At 35.6% G+C, this 26596-nt stretch overlaps 2 protein-coding genes across 8 annotated transcripts in view; one reads left to right on the top strand and one right to left on the bottom strand.

Annotated features, from left to right (window-relative positions):
* The window catches only part of DNAJC24 (DnaJ heat shock protein family (Hsp40) member C24), a 70343-nt gene extending 48358 nt beyond the window's left edge, over window positions 1-21985 (top strand). For 2 of the 3 annotated variants that reach the window (XM_022583711.3, XM_022583712.3), the window contains exons 4-5: window positions 8868-8936; window positions 12516-21985. In XM_022583711.3, coding sequence (XP_022439419.1) covers window positions 8868-8936; window positions 12516-12721 — 275 coding nt within the window. In that variant the 3' untranslated portion in view covers window positions 12722-21985. The remainder of the gene's footprint in view (window positions 1-8867; window positions 8937-12515) is intronic. The other variant, XM_022583713.3, reaches the window with a different exon arrangement.
* IMMP1L (inner mitochondrial membrane peptidase subunit 1) overlaps window positions 13845-26596 on the bottom strand; it is a 74212-nt gene continuing 61460 nt past the window's right edge. For all 5 annotated transcript variants that reach the window (XM_089915011.1, XM_022583710.3, XM_089915014.1 and 2 more), the window contains 2 exons: window positions 14890-15000; window positions 13845-14010 (listed from right to left, as the gene is read on the bottom strand). In XM_089915011.1, the coding sequence (XP_089771137.1) occupies window positions 13942-14010; window positions 14890-15000 (180 nt within the window). In that variant the 3' untranslated portion in view covers window positions 13845-13941. The remainder of the gene's footprint in view (window positions 14011-14889; window positions 15001-26596) is intronic.

Genomic DNA, 26596 nt, shown 5'->3' with positions numbered 1-26596 from the left:
AGAGAGTTGTTATAACCAGGTCAAAGCACTCTTTTTTTCTGGGTCAACCCCTGGGGACATGGAAATAGCTTTGTTATACAGAACCCTTTTTGCATGTGGTGATAGTTCATTATAGAACTTTCTTTTCATGGTGTGTGCTTTAAATATGTTTGTTTCCTGCCCTGCATTAACGTATAGTATAAAATAAGTTTGCGTTCTGTATACTTGGAAAGGAGGCAGGAGATGTTTTATTGGCGGATGTTGAACACTTTCTCATATTTCACAGCTCAAAGTTGGTGCTCTTTTGTAAGGAAAGCCTCATAATATTACCTACAACCATTTATTTCTGTAAAAGATCGTTTAAAGGAGCCCTTGAAATCCATATTTTTTGCTTCACAAAAGAATTATCAAAAGAAATAGTCTAGGATAGGTGACCTAAAGTAAAGTACCTGTGTTTTTTCTCCCTCATTTACACTTCTGTATTCTTGGTTGACATTTTAGGGCAGTGTTGGCCAGGCTCATTAGAAAAGTAAACCTAATAAAAGATTAGTAATATTCAGTTTCTAGATATTATGCATTTTGAAAGCAATGTTAACTAGTGAATTTAATCAGTAAGTTCCAGTTGGACATATTTACCTTATTGTTTGTAAGGATGCTTCCAGACTGCTTCCCATGTTCCCTTGAAAGGCATGTAGTTATTCAAGGTTAGGCTTTGCACTTCAGACAACCAGATGAACACTTTGGAAAATCTTTTTAGGATTTATAAAATGTTCATATGAATAATATCTATTGAGATTTTTGTGCCTTTATAATTCTTGTGGGGAGTTTTCTCATACATTAAGCGCATTTAGAAACATGTCAGAAGTATATCATGAAAAAAATAGGGATCGTGATTCAATAGCTTTGTAATGTGAGTCACACAGATCTCTGATGTCTAGGTGGCTGTATGGAGTGACACAGTTTATGAGTTAGGTTACTTCACTGTGATCTGAAGAGGAACAGACCTTCAAATGAAGTCAGTCAAATTAAATTATGTTGTAAAAAAATAAGTGGATTGTGTCTGGAGTCCTTGCTGGTATATTGTTTTATATTAAGATGTACCTTGTTTCTCTGTTAGTGAATTATTTTGGTGATGTGGCGCCTTCATGATACACAATTGGCCAAGTGCTTGGATACCCAAGACAGCTGGGCTCTGAAGAGGATTGAGCCAAACGTTGTAAAGTTAGTGTCTTTACTTAAAGCTAATCAGCTATACTCTCCTTACCTAGATACAAAAGGTCGTTTCAGTTGTTGTATTATGCAGTTCACTCCATCCCTTTATTAGGATAAATATTTGAGAATGGGAGATAAATAAGTAAATCTTGGACCAGATGAGGAACGTACCTTAAAACCCCACCAACATTTATGTGTCAGAGAACTGAATCAACATGTAATTTCTTAAATTTAAAATAAAAGTACTTGCTGAAAAGCAAGTTAACACTAAAGACTGATTAACTCCATAAAAAGCGAATTAATACTTTTAAATGTAGATAATATGAATTTGGGTTATCTGTTTCAAATAATGACTTAAGGCCAGTGGATGTTTGTGTAAATTATGTGCTAAAACTGACCCTTATAAAATACTTGTATTAGTCAGATTAGGGTTTCCATTTATGGTCATATCAGTTTTTCCATTTGATTTTAGGAATTTGAAAATTGGCTATAAAAATGTGCTTCAGGTAAAACTTGAAGATAAGCATCAGGAAGCATGTTTTTTTGGTGACTGTTTCTGGGAAAAGTAAGTATGTGAAATGATGCAGAAAATCCATCTAGACAGTTAGGGACTTGCATTTCTTCAGAGAAGGAAGATAATATAGATAAAACTTTCTGTGAGGGTCCTCTTGCTTCATCTTCTTTGTCATAAGAAGGTGACTACTCGCATTATTTGTTACTTTTACTTGAATACAAATAACTGCTTTTGCAATGACAATGTATTTTAAGATCATTTCTCAATGATTTTGAATAAAAATTTGGCTAGTTTCAAATAATGCTATAGAAACCTATGGGCAAGATTATAGTTATAATCCTGTAATACTTGGACATAATTGGAAGTTTTGATTTAATAACAGAGAAAATGTAGGATTTTAGGAAGTTTGTGTCTCCATCTTTAACCTGTTTCCCAATTTCTACTCGGGTACTTGACCCGACTGAAATCAATGGGTTCAAAACCAAGACTGGGTCCACCTTTCTCATTGCTTGTTTTTAACCCTCAGACTTGAAATCTTTCTTTCATATTACACTCTGATTACTTCTGGTTTGCTCAATATATAGCCAATGAACTAAAAATGAGTGTTGGCATTTCTTCTTCAATGTGTTTTTTTTTCCCTCTAAGTGATCTTTTTATTCTCACAGCTACCACAATAGACCATACCCGGATTATAACATAGACTCAAGTTACTTCCACAGCTGCTAATTGGCCTTCTCCCATAGTCATTTACATTTTGATTGGTCTAGCTTTCTTTATTCTTACTCTTGTTTAAGAACTTATATAACTACCCACTCCCTAACACAACATTTACCCATTCACATGGAATTTAAATGCGACAGAAGCTCTTAAGTTTGTCCCTAATTACTTCTTCCAGCCTTGTCACCAATCACAAACCTAATGTGAATCTTCTCCCCATTCATTTAGGGGTTCCCAAACACATCTGCTTATACTGTTTGTTGTTACTCAGAATACCCTTGCATTCTGATTCTTCACAGCTTATTCTTTGTTCAAGTTGCAGCTCTAGTCTTCCTAGCTCCACCCCCCACAAAAGAAAGCCTCCCCTGACTTTCTAATCTACTGTCATTATGTCTAACCTCTGAATTTAATCCATAAAGTATTTTGATTTTTTTCCCCCATCTTTCAGTTCTGTTTGATACTTTGGAAGGACTAAATAATAATATGGACTATGGCTTTGATAATAATAGATCAATTTTAATGGGACTGACAATAGTAAAGTACATCAAACTTCTTAACCCTGTTACAAATCCAGACAAGGTGAAAGTTGCTGCCGTCCTACACTGTGGTACTCGAGGCTCCCCCCACTCCCCACCCCCCAACCATGCAATAATTGAGTCATTTTCCTGTGGTCTTAGACAGGTCAACACAAACATTATGAGTTAATAATAACAGTTAAAATAGCTGCCATTTGTTGAGCACTAGAACTATGGCAATTGTCTTTTAATCATTGTTTAACAACCTTGTAAGGAAGATTTTAATATCTGTTTTCCAGAGAAGGAGTCTGAGGCCCAGAGGGTTTAAGTAATTTGACTAAGGGCACATAGCTAGTAATTGATAAGAGGGGAAACTCAAAGGCGTTCTCTGACTCTTAATCACTGTGCTAGGCTGCCAAGTTCTGAATAGGTGTGTACAACCTACTATTTTAGTTCCAGATAGTCAGGAATGAGGCATATTTGAGGGTCAGAGTGAGAGGCCAGGCTTACTTCTGCTACTGTGTTCTGCCTTTCTGCAGTGAAACATGAAATTCAATTTCCGGGTTTCATTTGGTACCTTTCATGAGCACTGGGTTTCTGTTCAGCTTATGAAAGAACCGTAGTTCTTCAAGTCCATAATTAAGCTCCAAGTTTGTAGTTTTTATGCAGTATGGAAAGCCTTGCAGTTGTGACTCTTTAATTTCATCTGGGAAAGAATTATAGAGCTTTATGATTTAATGAATAGGTTTCAAGTTAAATGTTGCCTGATTCTGAATCTCTTATCAAGGTAGAGACTGTTCTAAGAACAGAGACTATTAAGGACAAGGAACTGATGTCCTTCAAGTTATTTCCTATATGAAAGACTTAATTATGTATACTGAAATGATTTTTAAGAAGGAGGTGATTGTTTAAAATTAAACTACATGGTTTTAAAGCAGCAAGATACTAATTTAGACCTAAAGGAAAATACTGTGATTGCTTTTAACACACATAGATGACTTCTGTAAGTTTGAAATGAACTTTGTTTTAAATGGCATAAAAATAAATACAATGCACTAACTGCTAAATGAGAGCGTTCTGGGGACTTGATCACTTGAGTAACACACAACATTGCCACTCTTGAATAGTAGGGACAGAGTTGCAGATAGACTAGATCTTTTGGCCAGTAGTGGGTTGAATGAGACTTTTAGATATCTCATCCATAAAGAATAAAGTTTAATTCCTCTTCTCGGTAGCTTTTTGTTGCTGTTATTTATTTATTTTTACTTATTTATTTGAATTGTAGCTACAGTTAGAAAAGGTTTCCTGGGATTAGGAAGTGTAATTATATAGGCAGCAAACAAAGAGCTGTTTTAGAAATTTTACTGTCATTAGGAGGAAGTTTTAAAAGACTGGAATTCTATTGTCTGGTAAGAAGTAAGGAATATTTATTGATTCCCAAATGGAGCTGAAAAAAACCTTTCCTCTTTTAGAAAGTTGTGAATGACCCAGCGAGAGCTCTAGTAAGCTTTACTGAACCAAGCTGCTAATAGTTATTTAATGTTATTCTTCAGTGTGAAAGAATCTCCGTAGATTTTCCTTTTAATCTCTTTGAATTGCAGGCTCATAAACCTCTCTGATGAGTCCTGCCAGTGTTTTCTTAGATCCCACTGTTGAGACAATGGAGCCACAGAATTCTTTCACTTCTTGTTGTCAGACAAATCCAATAGAACACAAGGTCAGAAGGGCCTATACTTCTAAAGGTTGAAAGATTCTTTTTCAAGTAACCACATAAATTATTCGATTTTATCATTATATTGGTTGGGAACCTCTCTTTAACGATAGTGCATTGCTTTCTACATGTAAGTAAATCTGGAAGTTTTTCTTGTCTCCATATTTGCTTAAGCTTGTGAGCACAGTACAGGTTGTGCACAGACCTTAACGTTTCTAGATATCTTAGAAAAAGCTGAACCCATTCGCTTCAAAAGAATTAGGAATCATGTAGTGACATTGGACTCAAAATGGAGTTTACCAAATGCCAGGCAGCGCTCTTCTTTCCAAAGGGCAGTTTTTGGGTTTTTTTAAAAATTACTACCATTCTGTAGCTAAGATTCCAGATTTAAATCTTGGATCTGTTTATTTAATTAAATCACTTTCTAAGTCAGTTTCTGTTTTCTCATGATTTTTGGTAGTATCATATTAAGGAGGACTTTAAGATAGGGTTTACATTTTCGGATGCCTATTACAGTATTATAATGAGCAAAAATATTTATAATATGTAAAACTCAAAAGAAAACGAACTTATGTCTTTTACAGATGCAGTGCCTGATTAGTAGATAATAAAGCTAATTACAGGGTTCCTGTGCCTTACTTTAAGGGCTAGGGAGGAATTAAGTTTTCTAATTATATCTACAGTGGTGGACAAGCAGAGATCATTGTTTAAAAAGAAAAAAAAGAAACATTGATTAGTTTGTGCTCCTTCCTTGTAATGGTAGTGGGGGGCGGGGAGTTGCTGTTGCCCCATTCGCTGGACACCTGCCTCTCAACAAAAGATGGTGGTCTCCTCCCTGCCCCCCGCCCCCGCGCATTTAGATTCACCTTTCCCTTGTGAGTACCCTCTCCGCTCATCATACAGTTCTCCAGGCATCCAATTTCCCCCTGACTTAATCACCCTCAGCCTTTTGCAGAAGTTGTTAGATTATGGTCCTTTCAAAGGATACACACTTTCTTACGGAGCGCTTTACTTCGTTCCCCTAACTTTTCTTTCCTTATTTCTATTTAAAAATATAGCCATGAGAGTTTCAACACTATCCCTAAACCTTTTTATTGAAGTATAGCATACATACAGAGGAATGCACCAATCCTAAGTGTACAGCCTGATGGATTTTCACAGTAAACACACCCATCTAAGTAACCAGCGCCCCAGCAGGTTTTTCCAGTCACTACTCACTCTCCCACGCCCAACATCACAGGATAGTTTTGCCTGTCACACTTCACATAACGGGGATATCATACAGTACGCAGGTGTCCTCCGCTTTTCAAAAATTTGCTTTACTCCACTTTGCTTTCATGAAAGACCTACATTAGTACCTGCTTTCACTTAATGGAAAGAAATCCTAAGTGGATGTTCACCTTTATGAAAAGAGGTGAAAAGTGAAAACAGTGTTCAGCATTTGCTTTGCGGAGAGCCCCAAGCGGCCAGAGTGGCACTGCCAACCTCTCTCCCTGGGAACTACATTCAGCATCAAGCCATCATAGCCTTGAACTGTGTCTGTGAGCATCTGTGCTTTATCTTGAATTATTTTGTGCATCCGTTAGCAAGATATGTCTTGAGGTAATTTCTTCTTTGCTTTACCTATTTTGCCTTACAAGAGGTTTCATAGGAAAGCTGTACTTTCAGATAGCAGGGGAAGCCTGTGTTCACTCTTGTGTCAGATACTGACTTTTTTTTTTTTTTTGCTGGTACGCGGCCCTCTCACCACTGTGGCCTCTCCCGTTGCGGAGCACAGGCTCCGGACGCGCAGGCTCAGCGGCCATGGCTCACGGGCCCAGCCGCTCCGCGGCACGTGGGATCTTCCCGGACCAGGGCACGAACCCGTGTCCCCTGCATCGGCAGGCAGACTCTCAACCACTGCACCACCAGGGAAGCCCAGATACTGACTTTTAAAACCAGAATCCCCACAGAACTTGGACTGTGTGCATATAGTATTGAATAATCAGGTCAATATGTAGATGTTTAGATAGGCACAGAACAGGAGAAATTTTAATATACTCCTTTTAACTCTGACCTTGGGTAAAGTACTAACCATTTTTATGTTCTGTTTTCTTTCCCTTTTACCATGAGATATGGCCTAAACTGATCTTTCAACTAAGAAGTAGTTAGCTACAATAAAGTTCCTGTACAGAAAGAGGAAAAAAATAATGAAAATGTAAAAGCCACTTTTTGGAGTAGGTGGAATAATAGAAAGGGTTCCACATGAAATAGTAACTAGGGAGAATAACAATAGCTTCCTAGTAGAGAAGCAGAACAATACAAACCTGACTTGCTTGGCAGTTATATTTGCCAGTTATTCCTCATTAATTATTTTAAAATAAACATGGCATAATGGATACTTATGAATGGGTTGTCTTTTTTAACAATTAATGTATTACAGGTGTCCAAGATAGGTTAGATTAAGGTTTATTCATCTTGTCATTACCTCTGCCTTGTCTGATTTGCTCTGATTTCAAAATTACTTAAGATATCTGTAAGATACCCTGGAATATATTTCCCCTAACCAAGCTCTATTAAGTGCCAATTACCCCCATTCTTCAATTCTAAAACAGTGTTTCATTTCTGCATTCAAGCAGATTATCTTGGTCCTTCTGAGTAAGAAATTGAAACATGTGATAAAAGTCCATGAGACTTTTAGATAGAATTTTTTTTAATTTGGAATACTGAATAAACTATAACCAAGTAAACTTTATATAGAATGTGGAAATTAAATTGTTTTGTTCAGAAACTACCTCGCATACGGATACACTTTGCATAGGCTATTCAGTGGACACACAGAGATGGAAGAACCACCCCTGACCACTTCGCAGAAGTCTTTATCTTTGGGTTTTAGAACAGTTTAATAGACTTAGTACCCAGTAAATATGAAATGATATAATATTTGACATACCTTAATAGAAAAGCATGGTGAGTTCAAAATATTGTATAATCTTTTCATCTATTTTAAAATTGTGTAACTCACCAATAAATTTTGAACAGGCAGTTATTAAATATAATTAAATCGCAGGCATTCACACAACGGAACAAAGGGAAGCATTCTCAGCAAGTGAACAAGAGACTAGTGAGACAGCTAAAGAAAATTTCATTGGGGTTGGGGGTGGATTTTAGTAGTTTCTTTTAAGCATTGACTTCTAGAAGAACAATACAAGCATACAGGAAGTACAGCGTGCCTTTAAAAACAAAGACAAGTGATTCTCATATATAGTTGCTTTCTTTGTCCTACAGTACACTTGCTTTAAGTAAGAGTGCATGCTTATACTACCTAGACCATATTCCTACTAAATTTAGGTGGCATTCCCGGTTTCTTTGGACCTTCCCTCCGTAGGGAAAACTTTGGCCCAGGAAACAGCAGTGGAACATCAACACAGAAAGGTTGTGTTGCGTGGCTATTAAAATATTTTAAAATAATTATTCCTTTAAGTTACCTATTACTCTGTTGTGAGGAATTAAAAATCAGATGACTAAAAGCCCCCTTAAATTTGGTTAGAGCCTTATTCTTTAAGGCACTTTTAGCCTGATCTCAGTTGATTGGAAGAACACCCTTGTATTAGTTTGCTCCGTCTGCCATAACAAAATGCCATAGACTGGGTGGTTTAAACAACAGAAATTTATTTCTCACAGTGCTGGAGGCTGAAAAATCCAAGATTGAGGTGCAAGTTGATGAGAATCCTGGTCAGGTCTCTTTCTGGCTTGCAAAGGACCACTTTCTTGCTGTGTCTTCATATGATACTTTCCTCTGTGCATGTGTGAGTGGGGAGAGACCTCTCTCTTCATCCTCTTGTAAGGCCATCAATTCTTTCAGATTAGGACCCCACTCTTATGACCTCATTTAACCTTAATTACCTTCTAAAAGGCTTATTTCCAAATACAGAATGTTGGGAGTTAGGGCTTCAACATAAGGATTTGGGAGGTGGGACATTATTCAGTCCAGAATGACCCTTCTAAAGTAGATAATTTGATATACATAAGGTTAAAAAGCTAGTAAAATATTATAACTGAGGTTCAAATATAGGTTTTTTTTTACCTGACTCCACACTGTCTTTCTTAGTCACAAATATAGTAAGCTAAGTTTTTATATAATTAGAATTGTAGTGACCAGGCTGGACTTGCCTTCTTAGCATTCTTCATGGTTATGATTTAAGTATCAAAATTAAGTGTCTCATTCTGTATTTTACAGAAGATGATCTAAGAAATATGGGACCAGTAGATGCTCGAGTATATCTTGAAGAAATGTCTTGGAATGAAGGTTGGAATTATTTTTTTCTCTTGATTACAATCAGGAAAAATATTAGGGACCTCCTATAAGAAAATAACCATAGGATGTTCGGAAATAACAGCTTGGCTTTCTATATATATGTGGGTGTTTTTGTTTGGAATCTTTTTGTTTCATTCTAAACTTCAATTATTGATGTCCACTTATGTGACTCATTTCCAGTTATTTTCCTATCCTAATTAGATGTTAGGTACTTAAGATTTCATATGGTTTTCTTTTTTAAACTACTTTGATTTTTTGTTTACTCTCCATCTGTATAACAGGGAATATAGTCAAAGGAGATAATTTTTTCCATCCTATGTTGACACTTAAGATGAATTCCTATTAGAATATATGTTTATTTTTGTTTCTTTATATGGAATGATAAATTGTCAGAGCAAGGATTTTAATGTTATACATGTTATACTCTTCTACTTGGAGCTTGATGTTTAACCTCCTTTTTTGATTGTGTCTTAAGTGGAAAAGAAAAATCTGTCACTCCCTTTTACCTACCATGAAGTCATATCTTTTTCCCCTTTCCTATTAATAGAATTTAAAAACTTAAATCTAGCTTAATTTTCCATTCTTCAGATTAGTTCTGTGAATTGCTCTGGTTAGGTTTTATTAAGTTCCTTTTTTTTAAAATGGAAGCCATGAATACCACAATTACATGTTTCTCTGGGCAAATGAAGAAGTCTTACTGTTTTCTAGAATTTTATATACTCAGTCCTATAACTGTATTATTCATCCTGGGGTACAGATTCCCTGGGTGTTTATAAAAATTTATTAGTGTGTGTGGATAAGTAGAAGATAAACAGCCTGTCCTTTCCGAAACCAAGTTTACTGGAATATTTTTTAATGGCAAATTCTTAGCTTAGTGCTCTTAGGAAGCTGGGTCACAAAGCTATATTGACTTAGAAGGGGAATCATGTTTTTGCCTATGAGCCACTCTGCTCCTAAACTGCCAAATGAAATCCTGGAGTAGAAATTCTTATTTGCAGTGAATGACTGGAAAACTTGAGATTTTGTGTAACTGGGGCTCCCGGGGTTCATGATAGTTTCATCAGAGTAAACAGGAAGAGCTACTGCTGTGAAAATAGAATACACTAGTGACACTGATTTCACTGCTACTTTGTGAAGGGGATAGATTAGAACATGTTTATCAGGGAGACTTGCCCAGCTCAATAATATTTTTTGAAAATACAGTATTGCCAGCTTATCAACCAGTATATGTGTGTGTGTGTCCATCTCTTATTGGACAAATTAGTTGTTCTTGTTGTAGTTGATACGACTAATATGTTTTGTTACTAATAATTCCTGATAATATTAAAACAGTGAAAACTGGTTTTTGTAATTTTTACTTCTTTAGTAAAATTTTAAAAATATAATCAATTTAAGATTTTATTTTAAATTAAGACTGTGGATTAGTGTGGTTCAAGCATCTGTTCAGTCAGCAAATATATGGGCTTTTTGATAACAAGTGAAAATGCCAAGACATTGAAAGACATATACAACATGAAATCAAGAATTATCATAAATGTTATTGTCCTTGGTACTCCCTAAAGTAAACTTGACAGTGAAGACGATAAAGAAGCATCCCAGCTACAGCCAATGAATCAGTTATAAGCAGCTACAGTTCATCTTAAAAGTATAGGATGTTCTTAGATACTTATTTAAATTAAGGGTTTTTTATCACTGTAAAGATAGAAATAGTCCTTATCCTTATGAGAGAAAATAGTGAGTAACAGCTACATGAAGCTATTATTTTTGCAGGAATGTTTAGAAACTGGTCATGTGAGTTTTGCAGTTGAATTTGCAATTTGGAATTGTTCTGTGCGATTGCAAAGAGCAGCCTTGGCAGATGAAAGTACATAAAAAGTGTGATCAACTGGACTAGCAAAAGCATTTGATGATTCCTTCATGGGAGCTTTCAGAATAACCTTGGAAGGTGAAGATCCAGAATAGGAGAAAAGTGGATGAAATCCTACATGATAAACATAGCCAAATTATCAGCTTCTGGGTCCAGGAACAGTAGGAAATGATGCATACTATGCTTAAAAGGCATACCTGAAGAACTATTGAGACTGAAGTTGGCCATTCCCCTTACAGTTAGTCTTTTACACAGCTTGGTTGTTTTGTCTTCATTCAGTGTATTTAAAATTATGATTTCTGTGAAGATATCACTTTAAGTGATAGTAGAATAATTTAAGAAGAAATTTAAAAAGATGTGCGTTTTAGTGAGCATTAACATTTGGAATCATCTATGACAAAACTCCACAGAAGCCCATGGTGGCCTCTGCATCATTTACCAAGCACATGTCACCTCAAATTGTTTCTCATTGTTCACTGAGGTGGTGATAAAACAAGAGGGAGATTTAGCTCCAGAAAACCAATGGTTAGAATATGTATTTCTAGACAATTTAATAATAGTTCACTTTGAAAGCATGCTCTATTACACATATATGTTGGCTCAGATAGGGAAGATGTTAGTGTTTTAAAATTCAAGATTAAATTATTTTTCTTTATAGAGAAAAAAGACATTGTGGTGAAAAATGAAAAGCAGGATTGTGAATTAATGTTTTCCTTACTGATAAAATAAACATGTAAAGCTGGCTTATTTAATTGCTTGTTTTTCCAAGACCAAAGTTGATTAGAGAACAAATCCAAGGCAGTTGAATATTTTTTTCTTTTCTTTTCTCTTCTTTTCATGGCATATGATGAGATCTAAGTGTTAAAAAATGAAGTTTGAGAATTGAATGAAGATATTTGATTGTAAGAAATTATATCTTTAGAGATTTAGTTCATTTATCTCTAATTTTTTTTATGACAGTAGTAAAATAATGAGATCAGTAATTACTTTTCTTTGACAGTCACTCCTCAGTGACAGTAAAATGGAATAACCAGTGGATCAGAGATTCTTTCAGCGAAAAGACAAAGTATTTCAACTTCCTAGGAAGATGAAACTTATAAAATTTCCCCCATTCGTAGGCAGAACGTTGCACCATATTGCCTCCTTCGGGCATCTCACTTCAGTGATTGTCCTTTTGGTTCCTAAATCATTTGTAAACACCAAACAAACAGGTACACACACATAGCCCCCACAGAAAGGACACCATGGTATATGTCTATACATTTAAGTCAGGATTCTTGAAATAGTGTGATACCAGAACAGACAGGATTCAAATGCTGAACCTGATAAACAGTCAAGTCAGCAGTTTCCTCTGAAAGGATATACTCCTGGCAAAGGCATGCTCCTTAACAATAAGACAGGTAGGGCTGTTTCTCTTCTTCCTTCACAGTAATATTTTAGACAACCACATTGTTCAGAAGAATGTAAAATTTACATGAATCTTAAGAAAACAGAAGACTTCAAATAAATTTCATTGGTCACTTCTGAGCATCTGCTCTCCCCTACAGGATCTTTGGTCTATTGTTTCATACCCTCAGTACATTTCCTCCACAGATAAAGAGTTTTTAGTAGATAGTTTTTAGAAACACTGCCCCTGTACGAGAAATTTTTTCAAGTTCTCATTTAAATATATTTTATATTGACTGATCTTTTTTCTTCCGCAGTTCCTGTGGAATGGCTGCAGTTTTTCAGAGGTGTTAACGAAGTAGTTCCATGTAAGCGTTTTGTTTTCTTTGCAGATGATCGTTCCTTTTCTCTGAGTTGTCGATGTGGTGGAAAATACAGTGTTCCCAAGGATGAAGCAGAAGAAGTGACGCTGATTTCTTGTGATATGTGTTCACTAGTTATAGAACTCCTTCATTATCGCTGAGATTGTTCACTAAGTGGAATTCTTTAGTGTATTCAGACACATGGAGGAAAATCTACTCCACCTTTGTCCATTCAAGCAAATGTATAAAGCTGATTAAAAAAAAAAAGGATTCTTTTTTGTCAGCTCTATCATTTGCAGAGAAAATATAAGACTGTCGAAGTCCACCTAGATTAATAGAAAATTCATTTCATTATTCATATGTATTTACATTTTATATTTACAGATTGCTAAGAAAGGGGGCTTGAATTAAAAATTATATTTAGTGAATTCCCATCTGAGAAGTTTATTATTGGTGCATTTTCTCCTTGGTACAAAATATAAGAATTTTCCTTTCTTCATATAAGTGTGTCTCATCTTTTAATGGGTCACAGTATCATCATATTCCTTTATAGTTGCTAAGTTTTTTAAGTAACATATTTCTAGCTGCTAAAGTTATAGGCCTTTTGTACAACTATTTCAAATCTCAGGTCATTAGAATTAAGTTAGAATCTTCATGAATAACATGTGAGCCTAGGTCTCCCATGATGAAGGCTGGATATGGATATTCATGAGTTATTTCAAAGTTAATAAAGTGAAATGGCAACCGGAGAAAGAAGGAGAGCCTTGGAGTCAGAAAACCGTGGCCACTGCGTTGCTGGTATGATGAAGTGGACTTTTTTAATGTGTTATTATTGATTATAGTAAAGCTTTTATTTTTCTATATATTTAATATTCTATGAGTCAGAACTCATTTAAAAAATTTTAAGGAATCCTTTATGGGATCACTGAAACATTCTTCCTTAATTTCAAATGAGTAAGCCAAGCATGTGACTTAGCAGCTTTTTATTAGGTCAAACTCTTGGTTTATTGTTGGTGTGGACTTATAAGACTAGTTAGTACTCTGCCTTGTAAATGCAGCTAAAGTATGAGGCATATTCAAGAGGAGTAAATTACTTTCCTTATACCTATACAACCAAAAATTGGAAAGTGAGGTTTTTCCAGGTTTTCCCTAAAAATATTTTCGTATCAGAATTTAGATGACTTATTTTGGATTACACTTTTATCCATATATTTTGAACAAATATAGCTTGCAAGAGTGTGTGTTGCTTATTCTTTACATTTAACAATTAAAAATAACTCAAACTGAATAGCAAATAGTTTATTAGTAAGTACATGGTTTTCAGTGACAATAAATTCACTTTAGCAGAAGACAATAATCAAATCAAAAGAATAAATGCTTGCTAATCATCAGAAAATCTGTGGCCATTAGGGCTGTCACGTAGAAATCCAAAATCACTCAGAGGCCAAATCTGTAAAATGAAAATGTGATTGAAGACAATTAGTAAAGTGATATTATAGCATCATCCTATTCCCTTCTTTTTTTCATTCATCCCTTTCTCTATGCCGTATAATTAAATGCTTTCTCCTTATTCTTCAATCAAGAACAAATTTTCTACTTCAAAATAAGACTGTAGAAAGTAAACCTGTATGTGTATGTATTTAACTTCTAAAGTTTGGAACATTCAATCATTATACTAGAAAATAATATGTGTGTAGTGTGTATATGTTTGTTTTTTCTTTCACTATCGTCAGAGTTAACTGTAAACCTACGTACTTGAATATAACATCTGCTTAAGTGTAAAAAATCCTGTAAATTATCCAACAGCCCCAAATACTCATGTCTGTTTTTCTCCTGACTGCTTGTGGCAAAAAGGAAAAGCCAGTGAAAACAATAACCTTTACTATTACATTTACTACAACCATGATAAGTGCATTACTCACTATACTTAACTGGGATATCCCTGCATTCCAGCTAGTTGCTAGATTGCTCTTCTGCAAATGCATATTAATATATGCCCTGGGTATGAATATGGTTGGAAAAGTTGTATGAGAGAAAAGTAAATTTTTGGAGAGTCAAATTAAAAGCTTCTTATGCTACAACTAATCTGAACTTTATTTTTCAAACAAAAATTATTCTCAATTACCTGTCATAATGGGGGAGTGGTAATGTTTATAGCTATGAAGGCCAACATGTTCATAAAGTGTAGTAGTCATTGCAACAGTTTTACATCCACTGACAGCCTAAAGATTTCAGTTCTTCTGAGAGGAACTTTTTTTTTTTTTTTGGTTTTGTTTTTTTTCCCAGCTCGGAGAAGAAAGCCTGCATTTTAAGCAGAAAACAGTAGTACCTTAAAGAAGATACGTCCTCTTATTAGTCCATATGGAACAGGTCCATAGTACCTGGAATCTGTAGAATTCTGTAGATTATCACCTTCTAACCACACATGACCTGTTGGCACCTAGAATTATAGAAGAAAGCAGCCCCTTTAAAAAAGAAAAACAAATCTGGGTACTATAAATAAAAAATCATGTCTTTTGGAGGTAGGGAGAAATGTCCTAAAGTTCTCTTTTATAAAATACATTCAAACCCTATAATTTGCATTTTTGCTGTTATTTCTTGCATAATAAAATAACTTTTACTAAATATTAATAAGTAGTATTAATATTTCAACTTTTTAAAAGACCTATCTTTTTGGCCATATGGTTCCCAAACATTAATTTGTTATGCAAACCCCAAACTGAGGTTATAAGAGATCAAAACAGTGTGACAGGGTCATTAATTTAATAGACTTCAAAAGAGGTCATTAGGATGCCGACTGAAAATGTGCCCTCCTGTCTCAATAACAGCATAAGCAGGGCAGCCACTCACTCAGCAACATCCTGGGGCCAATACCAAGGCCAGACCTATTAGAATGCTCATGATGAACTAAATGGTAATTGATTGTGACATCAATTACAAATAATCTCATCATTTTATTGGAGTGGGCTTGTCAGAATTCTAATTAAGATCCTTGTTCTGCCTTTGTACAGGCCATATCTTCAATGCATTATACTTCAATAATGACCATCAAGAACTAGAAGGACCTATTATAAAATCATCAGTTGTAAAATTAATGATGGTGACCTTCTACTAAATGAAAAGATCCCATCTTCTATATGTCCTGTGTATTAACTGGGATATAGCATAAATTTAAATTTTTACTCAGTGACAATCCTAAGTATATTTAGGACAGAACACATTACTTACAAAAATGCCCACTGTGATATGAGATATTTGCCCGTTAATGTCTGTTCGATATAAACTTTAAAAATTACTCTTCAGTAACAATCTTCAAAATTGCATTTTAAAGTTTCTTTTTTATAGGTTTCGTTACCCAAGAAAGTTGAATTATTGACCAGACCAAAATGATCTATGGAAAGGAATTAATTTTCACTATTCTTTTGACTGATTATTACTTGGAAACCTTATGTGAAGAAAAATATTCATATTAGGTTTAATAAGAAATGGCCAGTTTTTTAAAATGTCACAAAATTTTTAAAAACGACTTTTAGAGCAGTTTTAGGTTCACAGCACAGCTGAGAGGAAGGCACAGAGATCTCCCATATACCTCCTGCCCCCACTCATGCACAGCCTCCCCATTACATCCCCACTAGAGTGGCATGTCTGTTACACTGACATCATCATCACCCGAAGTCCCATGGTTTACCTTAGGGTTCACTCTTGGTGTTGTACATTCTATGAATTTGGACAAATGTATGACATGTATCCACATCACAGTACCATACACAGTATTTTCACTGCCCCCCAAATCCTCTGTGATCTGCCTATTTATTCTCCCCCCCATCACCCCTGAGTTACCTTTTGGAAAAATAAATTTATACAAGCATGTAAAATTTGAATTACACTTTATTTAGAGATTATATAATTTTGAAATATATAATTTTGGAATGTCTTATATCATGTAGAAATATTAGCCAAAAATGAATCAAGTTACTTATTTTCATTTAGATACACTTAAATGTTAAATCTATTTGTAGAGTAAGGATAAAGTTTTTTGAAAGAATATCAGATATTGTAAGATCATTAACTTCTACTAGTGGAACTAGTTGTAGGTTCTAGGGCTAATAGCAAGGTTCATTCCTACCTATATAATAAGTAGACTTATATGTAGTGAAGCATAAGGCTGCTCAAATAGAAAAATGAGTACATCTCAGGTTACAGATGAAAAGAACAAAATAGTGTATTTGGAAAAGGTAAAATAAGTCATTAAATATATTCTGAAGTACTGCCTTGGGAGAAACTACAATGTGAACATCTTGGGTGTCTAAATTTCCATAGTTTTTCCTTAATATGTGTTTGTTCCTGAGTTCTAAAAATAGGTAACATATACGAATAGTTAAAATACAATTATAAAGTTAGGGACACCAATAAAAGCAAAGGAGAACAAAAATCAAAAAACGAATAAAGATACTAACAATCCAGCAAGATCTTCTTTTGCCTGTCCGATTGATCCAATATACATTTCCTTTCTCCATGAAGCTTTTCCCTATGTTGCCTGCACATACCAAATACTCTAGATTGTTTAAAACACTTAAAGTCTGCCCTACATGGGGCTCTGGAACATAACATCCTCTTACATGCTTGGCTTTTGTGTATGTCTACTATTTTATGACTGAAAAAGCCAACAGACAATAATCATGTCATGATCTTAAATCTTTACAACACCTAAACCAATGTTGGAACTCAAATATTTGTTGGTGATTAGTATTAGTTAAGTAGAAATTCTTGTAAAGCACAATCACTTTTGTGGCAGTTATGACCTAAGTTTCTTCCAAATTTAGATAAATACAGTGATGAAGTATTATCTCTGGTATAGTAAAGTTAACAAGAACAGAAAGGAATCTGCTAAGAGAGACCCAGAACATACCACCAGAAACCTTTGGAGGAGTGTGACCCAGGCTGTTCACACCTAGTCCTTGACTGCAAGGGGTGGAACAAAAGGGAGGAATAGTAACACAAACTAGTGTTTATACATACTTTTCTGGTCATTTTAATTTAAACAAACACACATTTGATCCTTAAAACAACCTGTGAAGTACAGTTACTGACATTTAACAGAAGTAGGTTCAAATATGGAACATGCTACCTCTTACTTACCTGAAGCCCATATATGCTAATACCCATGCATCCATTCATAGCAAAGGAATAACCTTTACATCTTAAGACTTCAATGTTTGATATAAAGTACAGACACAAGGAAACAACCTCATCACTGATGGTACCTTTGATAAGAGCTTCTCTATAAATGGGAAAACCTCTGAGTGTGAGTCTTAAAATCAAAGCAGTCACCTTTGCTGATCTACCTCTCTGTCACTTATTTTCCCAGTAAAAAATTCATTATGTTTGCAGTTACTCCACTTTTGAAACATACTTATTTTTGATATGGGGTAAGGGTGTACACTTTAAAATCAACTTTAGAGGTATACTTTACAGTAAAATGTGCTCATTTTGTTTCGACACTAGTTTTGAAAAATGTGCATTCCTGTGTAACCACCAACCACAATCAAGATGTAGAACATTACTACTATGCCCAAAAGTTCCCTCCTTTTCCAGTCCACCTCCCACCCTTACACCTCGTCCCAGGCAACTAGTGATCTGTTTCCTGTTTACTAGAGACTAGTTTTACTAAAGTTCATATAAGTGAGATTGCACAGTACATAGTATTTTGTGTCAGGCTTTTGTTCAGCAGTTTTTAAACGATTAATACATGTTGTATGTATGAGTCATTCATTGCTTTTTACTGCTGAGTATATCCCATTGTAAATCACAATTTCTTTCCATGAACCTGTTGATGGATATTTGTGTTGTCTGCAATTTTGGGCTGTTAATAAAGCACTATGAACGTTCATGTATAAGTCTGTTTCTTTTCAGTAAATATGTAGGGGTAGAATTTCTGGGTCATAAGTGTACGCTTAATCTTAAACTTTTCCAAAGTAATTATACCATTTTACACTCCCAACAGCAATGTATGAATGTTTCTGTTGCTTCACAACCTTGGTATTTTCAATTAAAAAAATTTTTGCCATTCTAGTAGGCTATTGGTGTCACATTGTGGTTTTCATTTGCATTTCTCTGATAAGTATTTTTTCTTGTACCTATTAGTGTATATTTTGTGAAATGTCTATTTAAATATTTTGCCCATTTTTAAAATGGATTATTATTATTCATTTTAAGAGCCCTTTATGTATCTTGAGTACAGGTCCTTTGACAGGTATTGCAAATACTTCTTCCCAGTCTGGGATCTTTTCTTTTGCAATTTTTAATCTGCTGTAAAGACGATATATTTTTAGGCTCTAGAAATTTCACTTGGTTCTTTTTTATATTTACCATTTCTCCCTCATTATGTTCATCCTCTAGATGCCTGAAAATATTTATAATTGGTGTTTTAGAGCACATGACTGTTAATTCCATTATGTCTCATTTCTGGATCTGTTTTTCTTCTAGTTGTGGGTTACATTTTCCTACTTCTTCACATATCTAATAATTTGTTTTTGAGCTGAACATTCATTTGTCGAGTGGATTTTGTTCTCTTTTTAGAGAGCATTGAATGTTGAAGAGGTCTGTTTGGTTTTTGTAAGTTAGCTGTGGAACAGCTTATTCCTGTCAAGCCTTGTTTTTAAGCGCTGGGTCTCTCTCACACTGTAAGGGCTAGTCTAGCCCACTCCTGAGGCATGATATTCCAGGGTCTCTACGGAATGCTCTAGATATTTAATGAGATCTGTCCACTGTGGCTGGTCAGAACTCAAATGACTCAGCCCTGTGTGAGCTCTGGGAATTGCTTGGCTGCTGCCAATAGCTGTTTGGTGCTCAGTCTCTAAATTTCACCATAAGCAGGCACAGTTTAGTGTTCAGCCCCAAAACCAAGAGAATACTCTACACAGATTGCTGGAGATCATTCTGTAGCTCTTTTTTCCCTGGTGGTTTGATGCATAAATTCCAACCACTTAAACTTCCCTATACCCTAATCTCTGTCTCTTCAACTCAGCAAGACCACTGTCCTTTGTTTGAATTTTCCTCCTCGCACCTTCTGAAAACTGCTTTAAGGCAGAAGTTAGGGAAAGTATAAGGCTTGCCTTGTTTGTTTCCCTGCTCTCAGGAATCCGTCTTGTACTGCCTGCTGCGCATTGTCTGAAAACTGTTTCACATAGTTTGTCCAGTTTTCTAGTTCTTTATGGCAGGAGGGCAAGTTCAGCCGCAGTTACTCCATAATAGCCAGATGTTCAAAGTATCTAATATTTAAAGTCTTATTTTTTAGCATACCTCATAACAATATGAAGAAAATCCTTTTGGTGAGAACTAAAGTTCTTGATGTAAGTAAAGTGTGCCTTTGGCATCTCTGCCTTGCATCCCCTTCAGTGGCATGCCCTGTGTGTCCTCATTTTACCCTTTCCCTATCAAAATCTCTAGAAAAGATTCGCCAAACTCAGCATGCAATTATGTATAAGCAGATAAGTTCAGTATGGTATTGCTTGTATCTCAAAATTGGCGATAGTATAAATATTCGTCAGTAGGCAGATGTTAAACAGTTTATTTACAGAATAGTAGACAGCTAATAGACTGACATAAATACAGTCAGTGAAAAAAATAAGTTACAGGGCTTACTTAGGTATAATTACTTTTTTAAAAAACCACAAAATTTTGTTTTATGTATTTCAAAATTTACATCTTTGTGACCAGTATGTATTAATTTTAAAATATATATATGCACATACACATACATGTGTGTCTTAATATGACTAGCCCTTTCAGTAATACTTGTACTTTTTAAAAATGGAACATTGTCCATCACAATGCAGGTTAGGAAGAGCTTTATTGAATTAAAAAAAAATTTTTTTTTCTGTCTGTGGTAATGTGGTAAGAGAGTGACCTAACTTCCAATCCGTATAGCAGGCTCTGCTTCTTTGTACAGTACAAGTAAATGACTGCAATTACAGTGCTGTCACCAGACCTCTGGATAACTAAAATATTAGTCTAGCTAAGAACTCATTTATTTAAATAAATATAAAGTACAACACATTTTTGGTATGGGTCCAAAACTTAAAACCTGACCTTTCTGGTCAGGTGAGTGGAGTGGAGTAAAGCAAGGAACAAAACAAAAATTTCCTTTCTAACTCAAAACACAGTTATTGTCTGTTGGATTAACCTACTGGTTATCACTAAATTCAAAATTCAAACCAGATAAAACAATTCTATAGCAATATTATAATAAAATAGATTAAAATATATTTTTAAAATGTATTTTTAAAAAGCTGTTATAACTTTCCAATTAAAGTAGAAAAGAACTCAAATAAACACTTAAAAAAATTATAATAAATGCTTTGCAAATGCCCCAAAATGGAAGTCCTAATTCCATGTCTTTGTTCATTACTTCTCATAACCAAAACTTTTAAAAAGAGTTAATTACTTTTCATCTTTGTATTTTTGGAAATACGCCATGCCAACTTGAATGAATGCATGAGACTGAATAAGAATGTATGAATATATGTTTACAATGAATGCCACCTAGAAATGTTTACTTTTGCTCAAATCTGAATTTTCCCAGGGTCTCAGATATAACTAGCTTTAGGAATAACTTTTAAAGCATTAAAAGAACCCTTAAATCATTCTTGGTTTTTCCTTTCTACGTCAGAGGTTTACTTCCTGAGCTATGATAAAACCTAATCTCAGGGCAGGACAAAAGAATCAAGCCTCTAGTTCTCAGCCATACTTGCTGAAGCCTAGTTAAGTGCCTCCTTTATAGTACAAGAAACAAACCTAATTGCCTCATGGCCTGCGGGTGTCCATTTAACAAAAGCAGCTTTTGGGAACCAACCCACAGGTGTTACCTTTCTTCATTCAAGTGAAATCTGATGAAAGAGTCCACAATATCAAATAACACATTTACTAAACTGTAATCAAACTCACTTATTACTTGATTAAGCAAAGATTATCTAATTAAGAAAAAGTTCTGACTGAAGAGTAAGATATTTGTATGTTTGACCTTTCAAAAGTTTCAAAAAACAGAAAATCCTAATAACAGACTGATTTTTAACTATTTGTTTGCCAGATATTTTAAAATGTATAATCAGCAAAGGCAGGGTATGCACTGGCCCTATTATTGCTCATGCCTCCTTAATGGTTCTTCTAAAATGACTGAATGTAAAGGAAATAATAATTATTAAAGAAACAAACAAAAATCATAAAGGTAATAGGAGAGGGCAAAGTTTTTGGAATCCTTTTCTGACATGATTATTTTTTCCTTTTCCTGAAATATATAGGAAAAGGAGAGGCATACACACCTTAGGAAAGCAATCAGATAAAGACTTGGGCTTTTTTGTTTTGTTTTTTGTGGGTTTTTTTTTTTTTTTTTGGCAAAAGCAAATGGAAGTGGTATATCAACAACACTGTAAAGTATTTCATTTTCCTCATGTATTTTAAAGATTTTGTCTTGTGTCTCACAGAATGATGAATGTAAAATATAAAATGCATAATTTCCCTGCCCAGGAAAAAAGTCCATATGATGAATGTACACTCATGACATGTCATTTTAGTTTAACAATACCCAAATAATTGTTATTTATGTTATTGTCTTTCAGGTAAGCAGAATCGAGTCATATTAGTATACCATTATGTGGTTAATGCATATTCTGCTTAATCATGGCTTATATAACCAAAACATAGTCATGGTAAGATGCTATGCACACAAACTACTGGAGAGAATACTTGCAAAATGAGATCATTTATTAATTATATAGTCCTAAAAGAACTTCATAAAGCCCAGTATTTGTATGACTCCTGCAATGGCAGTAAATAATTGTTGGAGTTTATCTTCCTATATACACCAACAAAACTATAGATAAAGATGTATATGTCAAAAAGTGAAGCATTAAATCCCCTGAGAGAAAATCATGTAGAAAGGTTTTTAAGAACACAAAGCTGAGAAAACATTATTAATCTTTAATTTTGTAAAATGGGGCTGTCTCAAGTGTCAGTTATGGGTACCTTTGAAAGCAAAACTCAAGCAACAGTCTCACTAATACTCTATTTTTACTGACATTCTTCTTGCCAGAACTTTTTGCCTACATTTGTCTCCCGGAGTAGAATATCTGGAGTCATAAGGGAGGTGCTCCCAAAGGCTAGATGCATGACAAAGGGATTAACATTTATAAGGACCAGGCAAGGAACAGTTAACACACTGATTATTTCAGTAGATACTATCTCTATGCAGTCTTGCTTCTTTTTCTTCCCATTTAAATTCTGACTTATTACTAACCTATCCCACATCATCCCCGGGGACTGTTATTGCCTTTCCCTACTTAAAAATGGTGCCACTTTAGGTTCATAGCCAATTATCATTAAAGAGGAATTTACACCAGAGTTCTAGTAAGCTACACCTACAGCGTTGTGGTGAGGGTGTGTGTGATGAGGGATGCTTTTAACTAAAGGCTCTCTTTTATTACTGAGCATCTCCCTGCTGCGTGGGTTTAGAGCTTAGGCTAAGACTTGACTTGCTCATTCTCATAGCTATTGCAAGCAAGCTAAGCTCCTTCATCTTCTCCTTAAGTACTCAATACCTCCATCCAGCCTGAACAGGAATTTCTGATGGGTTGTTAGTATGGTGGTTAAAGTTACAGTCCACAGAGTCATAGTTCTGAGTTCAAATTGTAGCTCTGTCACTTACTAAACACCTTGGAGAGGTTATTTAAACCTCATCTAAAAAACTGGGATTAATGAATGCCTTACAGAAACATTCTGAAAACCAAATAACACATAAGGCTCCTGGCACCCAGTAAGCACTCACTATTGTTATTAACAGTTGCTCCAGCTGCTGGATGAATGATGCCTGCCGGGCTTTCTTTGTTCCTGGTTTCTTATGCAGTCTATCCAGTTCTCTGCAAAGTGAACTGTGCTTTGCAATTTCACTTCAGTTATGTTTTTGGTCTTTTTCTTTTACATTGTATTCAATTATATAGTTCTGGTACTAGCCAAGACTTTGAATTAAATCCAGTATAATTAAAAATGTACATTAATTGTGAATAGATGCCATATTAATTATGCCAAGTGATTTAATGAAATTCAGTTTTTAAGACCAAATCATCCAAATGTAGCAAAGACTAGCATTTTTATTCTTTTAACAGGCATCTTTTTCAAGCAATGTTTATTAAATATCAAATGCCTAAGCACTTCCTTATGGAGCATTTACTTCTTCAGGACCGTCTACCAACTTGTCAGAAGGCAGAGGAAGGGGAAAAAGTGTTGGGATTGAAGCGAGTAAATAGGCCTTTCCATCCCAGCGATCTAATACTAACATCTCAATCCTACAGATTTTTTTTTCCTAGGACAACGAATTACTTGGTCTCTGACTTCTTTTTTGTTCTATTTGTAACAAGGTTACCTGCTGTTTTTGGATTAGTATTTAAGAGAAGTTCCTTATATTCTCATTTCAAGACTGTCTGTACTCTCATTTTAATATAGCCTGATGTACACCCTGGTTCTCATATTCCAAAAGATGAGCCTAACTTAATGAAACACAGGTATCTGAAAGAGTAGTAGAAAATGGCAGTAAATATGTAAATAATGAGTTTTCTCATGTTCTCAGAAAAAGTCTAAAATAGTAAATCAGATGCCTACTATACAGAATATGTGCTAATAGGTTTCCACCAAATTTTTGATTCCTGAGACTTCAAATAATTCTTCCCAGTCAAAACTCATCCCTATTTGGATTTATTCCTATAGATGAATCTCTGTAGCGCTTTTCAATTTCTTATGGACCAGTGCATAACTGCATCATATAGAGATTGGCTAAAAAACTGATTTATACCTGAAATGGTACTAGAAATAAAAGATCAGTAGTAGAAGAGTCCATACTCCAAAAAATGAAGGATTAAAATAAAATATGTGGATCTTTTTGTACCTGATATTACTAGTATCTTAAAAAAAAAAAAAGCATTGTATTGCATGATTTTCTTTGATAGACACTTCTCCTACTTGCATTTTATTTATCAAAACCAGAACTCTAATGTCCCATACGCTGGAAGTTATTTAGAATGATGTCTAGCTTTGTGAATACAAAGTTGCAGATTAGGCAGGTAGATGACAGATGACATTTTTTGTGATGATGTAAGATACGAAGAGAATAGCTGAAGACCTTTAAAAAGTGAGGTTGATCTCAGGGGGCTGAGAGCATCAGAACACTGTTTTGACTAAGAGATCATGAAAATATACTGTGGCCATCAAGGAGGGAATAGTATAGCACCCAAACATCATTCTGGGAAAGAATGTGTTTTCTTCCCACTTCCTATAATTTCATTGCCATTGTATTCATTTAAAGTACAATCTATCATAGACTTATACAGGCTTCTAGACTACTCCAAAACTGAGTATATCTTCTCTCCATTTCCCAAATTAACATCTCCCTCAGAACCCCTTATATATATTTTTAAAATTTTATTTATTTTTGGCTACGTTGGGTCTTCATTGCTGTGCGTGGGCTTTCTCTAGTTGTGGCGAGTGGGGGCTACTCTTTGTTGCGGTGCGCAGGCTTCTCTCATTGTGGTGACTTCTCTTGTTGCGGAGCATGGGCTCTAAGCATGCGGGCTTCAGTAGTTGCAGCACACAGGCTCAGTAGTTGTGGCACACGGGCCCTAGAGCACGTGGGCTTCAGTAGTTGCGGCACGTGGGCTCAGTAGTTGTGGCTCGCAGGCTCTAGAGCTCAGGCTCAGTAGTTGTGGCACACGGGCTCAGTTGTTCTGCAGCACAAGGGATCTTCCCAGACCAAGGGTCAAACCTGTGTCGCCTGCACTGGCAGGCGGGCTCTTAACCACTGCTCCATCAGGGAAGTCCAGACCCCTTATTTTAATGCACCACCTACCCCTATTGCTAGAGCCAGAAACTTGGGTCAGTTTTAAGACTTTCAATTCCATTTCTTCCAACATCCAATCCTGTCTAGATATTCCCTTAATCTTTCTCCAAACTTTGTACTGCTTTCCATTCTTCATGTTATTATCTCAATTATGTCTTACAGCCTATTTATTAACTGGTCTCCCTGCCTCTGGCCTCTCCTACTCCAACCATCCTCTACTATTCTATACTAAATATCAGGGTGATCTTTTAAAAGCTAAGTATGATAATGTTACTCCCAGGAATTCCCTGGGGGTCCAGTGGTTAGGACTCCACATTTCCACTGCAGGGGGCACAGGTTTGATCCCTGGTCAGGGAACTAAGATCCCACAACGCGTGATGTGGACACACACACACACACACACACACACACACACACACAGAGTTACTCCCCTGCTTGAGACTTACAAGGAACTGAGCCCTAATCACCTTTTCATTTTTATCTCTGTTCACTACCCACCCCTCCCCACTATATGTCCCAGACATAGGAACTTACTTTTGGCAGCTACCCAAAGCACAGTGCTGCACCCTCACTTTTAGATCTTCTGAATATGCTGCTTTGGCTAGCTCCCACTTAGCCTTGAGAACTTCAACTCAGGTTTTACCTCCCCATTCTGTAGTAATCCTATTCACCCCAGTCTAGATAAGTATCCTCTATTACAGCATTTTGTAATTCCTTGTCCAGTCCCCCAACTGGACTACAAACTCCTGAAGCTGTACTGTCCAACATGGTCGCCACTAGTAACATGACTATTCAATCTTACAAATTATATAAAACTAAAAATTCAGTTCCTCAGACACACTAGCCACGCTTCCTGTGCTCAATAGCCACATGAACCTAGTGGCTACCACACTGGACAGGGCAGATATAGACTATTCCATTTTTGCAGAAAGTTCTATTGGACAGCCTGCAGGCAGGGACTTGATCTACTTTAGCACGGTGGTGGCCCTCAGGTAAGTATTCAGTAATATCTGGAATTAATGGGATTAATGAATGCATGAATAAATAATAGGAAAGTTGTGAAGTTATTGTCTGGCAAATTTGCCCACCCTATAACCTCCTGAAGGCTTTTTAAGTTTTCTCTCCCTCCCCCCAAGTCCAGCGGTTTCCGCTG

This window comes from Delphinapterus leucas, chromosome 7 (assembly GCF_059928025.1).
Source record: "Delphinapterus leucas isolate spDelLeu-1000000601 "Yukka" chromosome 7, BTC_Dleu_Yukka2, whole genome shotgun sequence".
Taxonomy (NCBI): Eukaryota; Metazoa; Chordata; class Mammalia; order Artiodactyla; family Monodontidae; genus Delphinapterus; species Delphinapterus leucas.
Note: the sequence above shows the minus strand (reverse complement) of the source record. Positions and strands in the feature narration are given on the sequence as shown.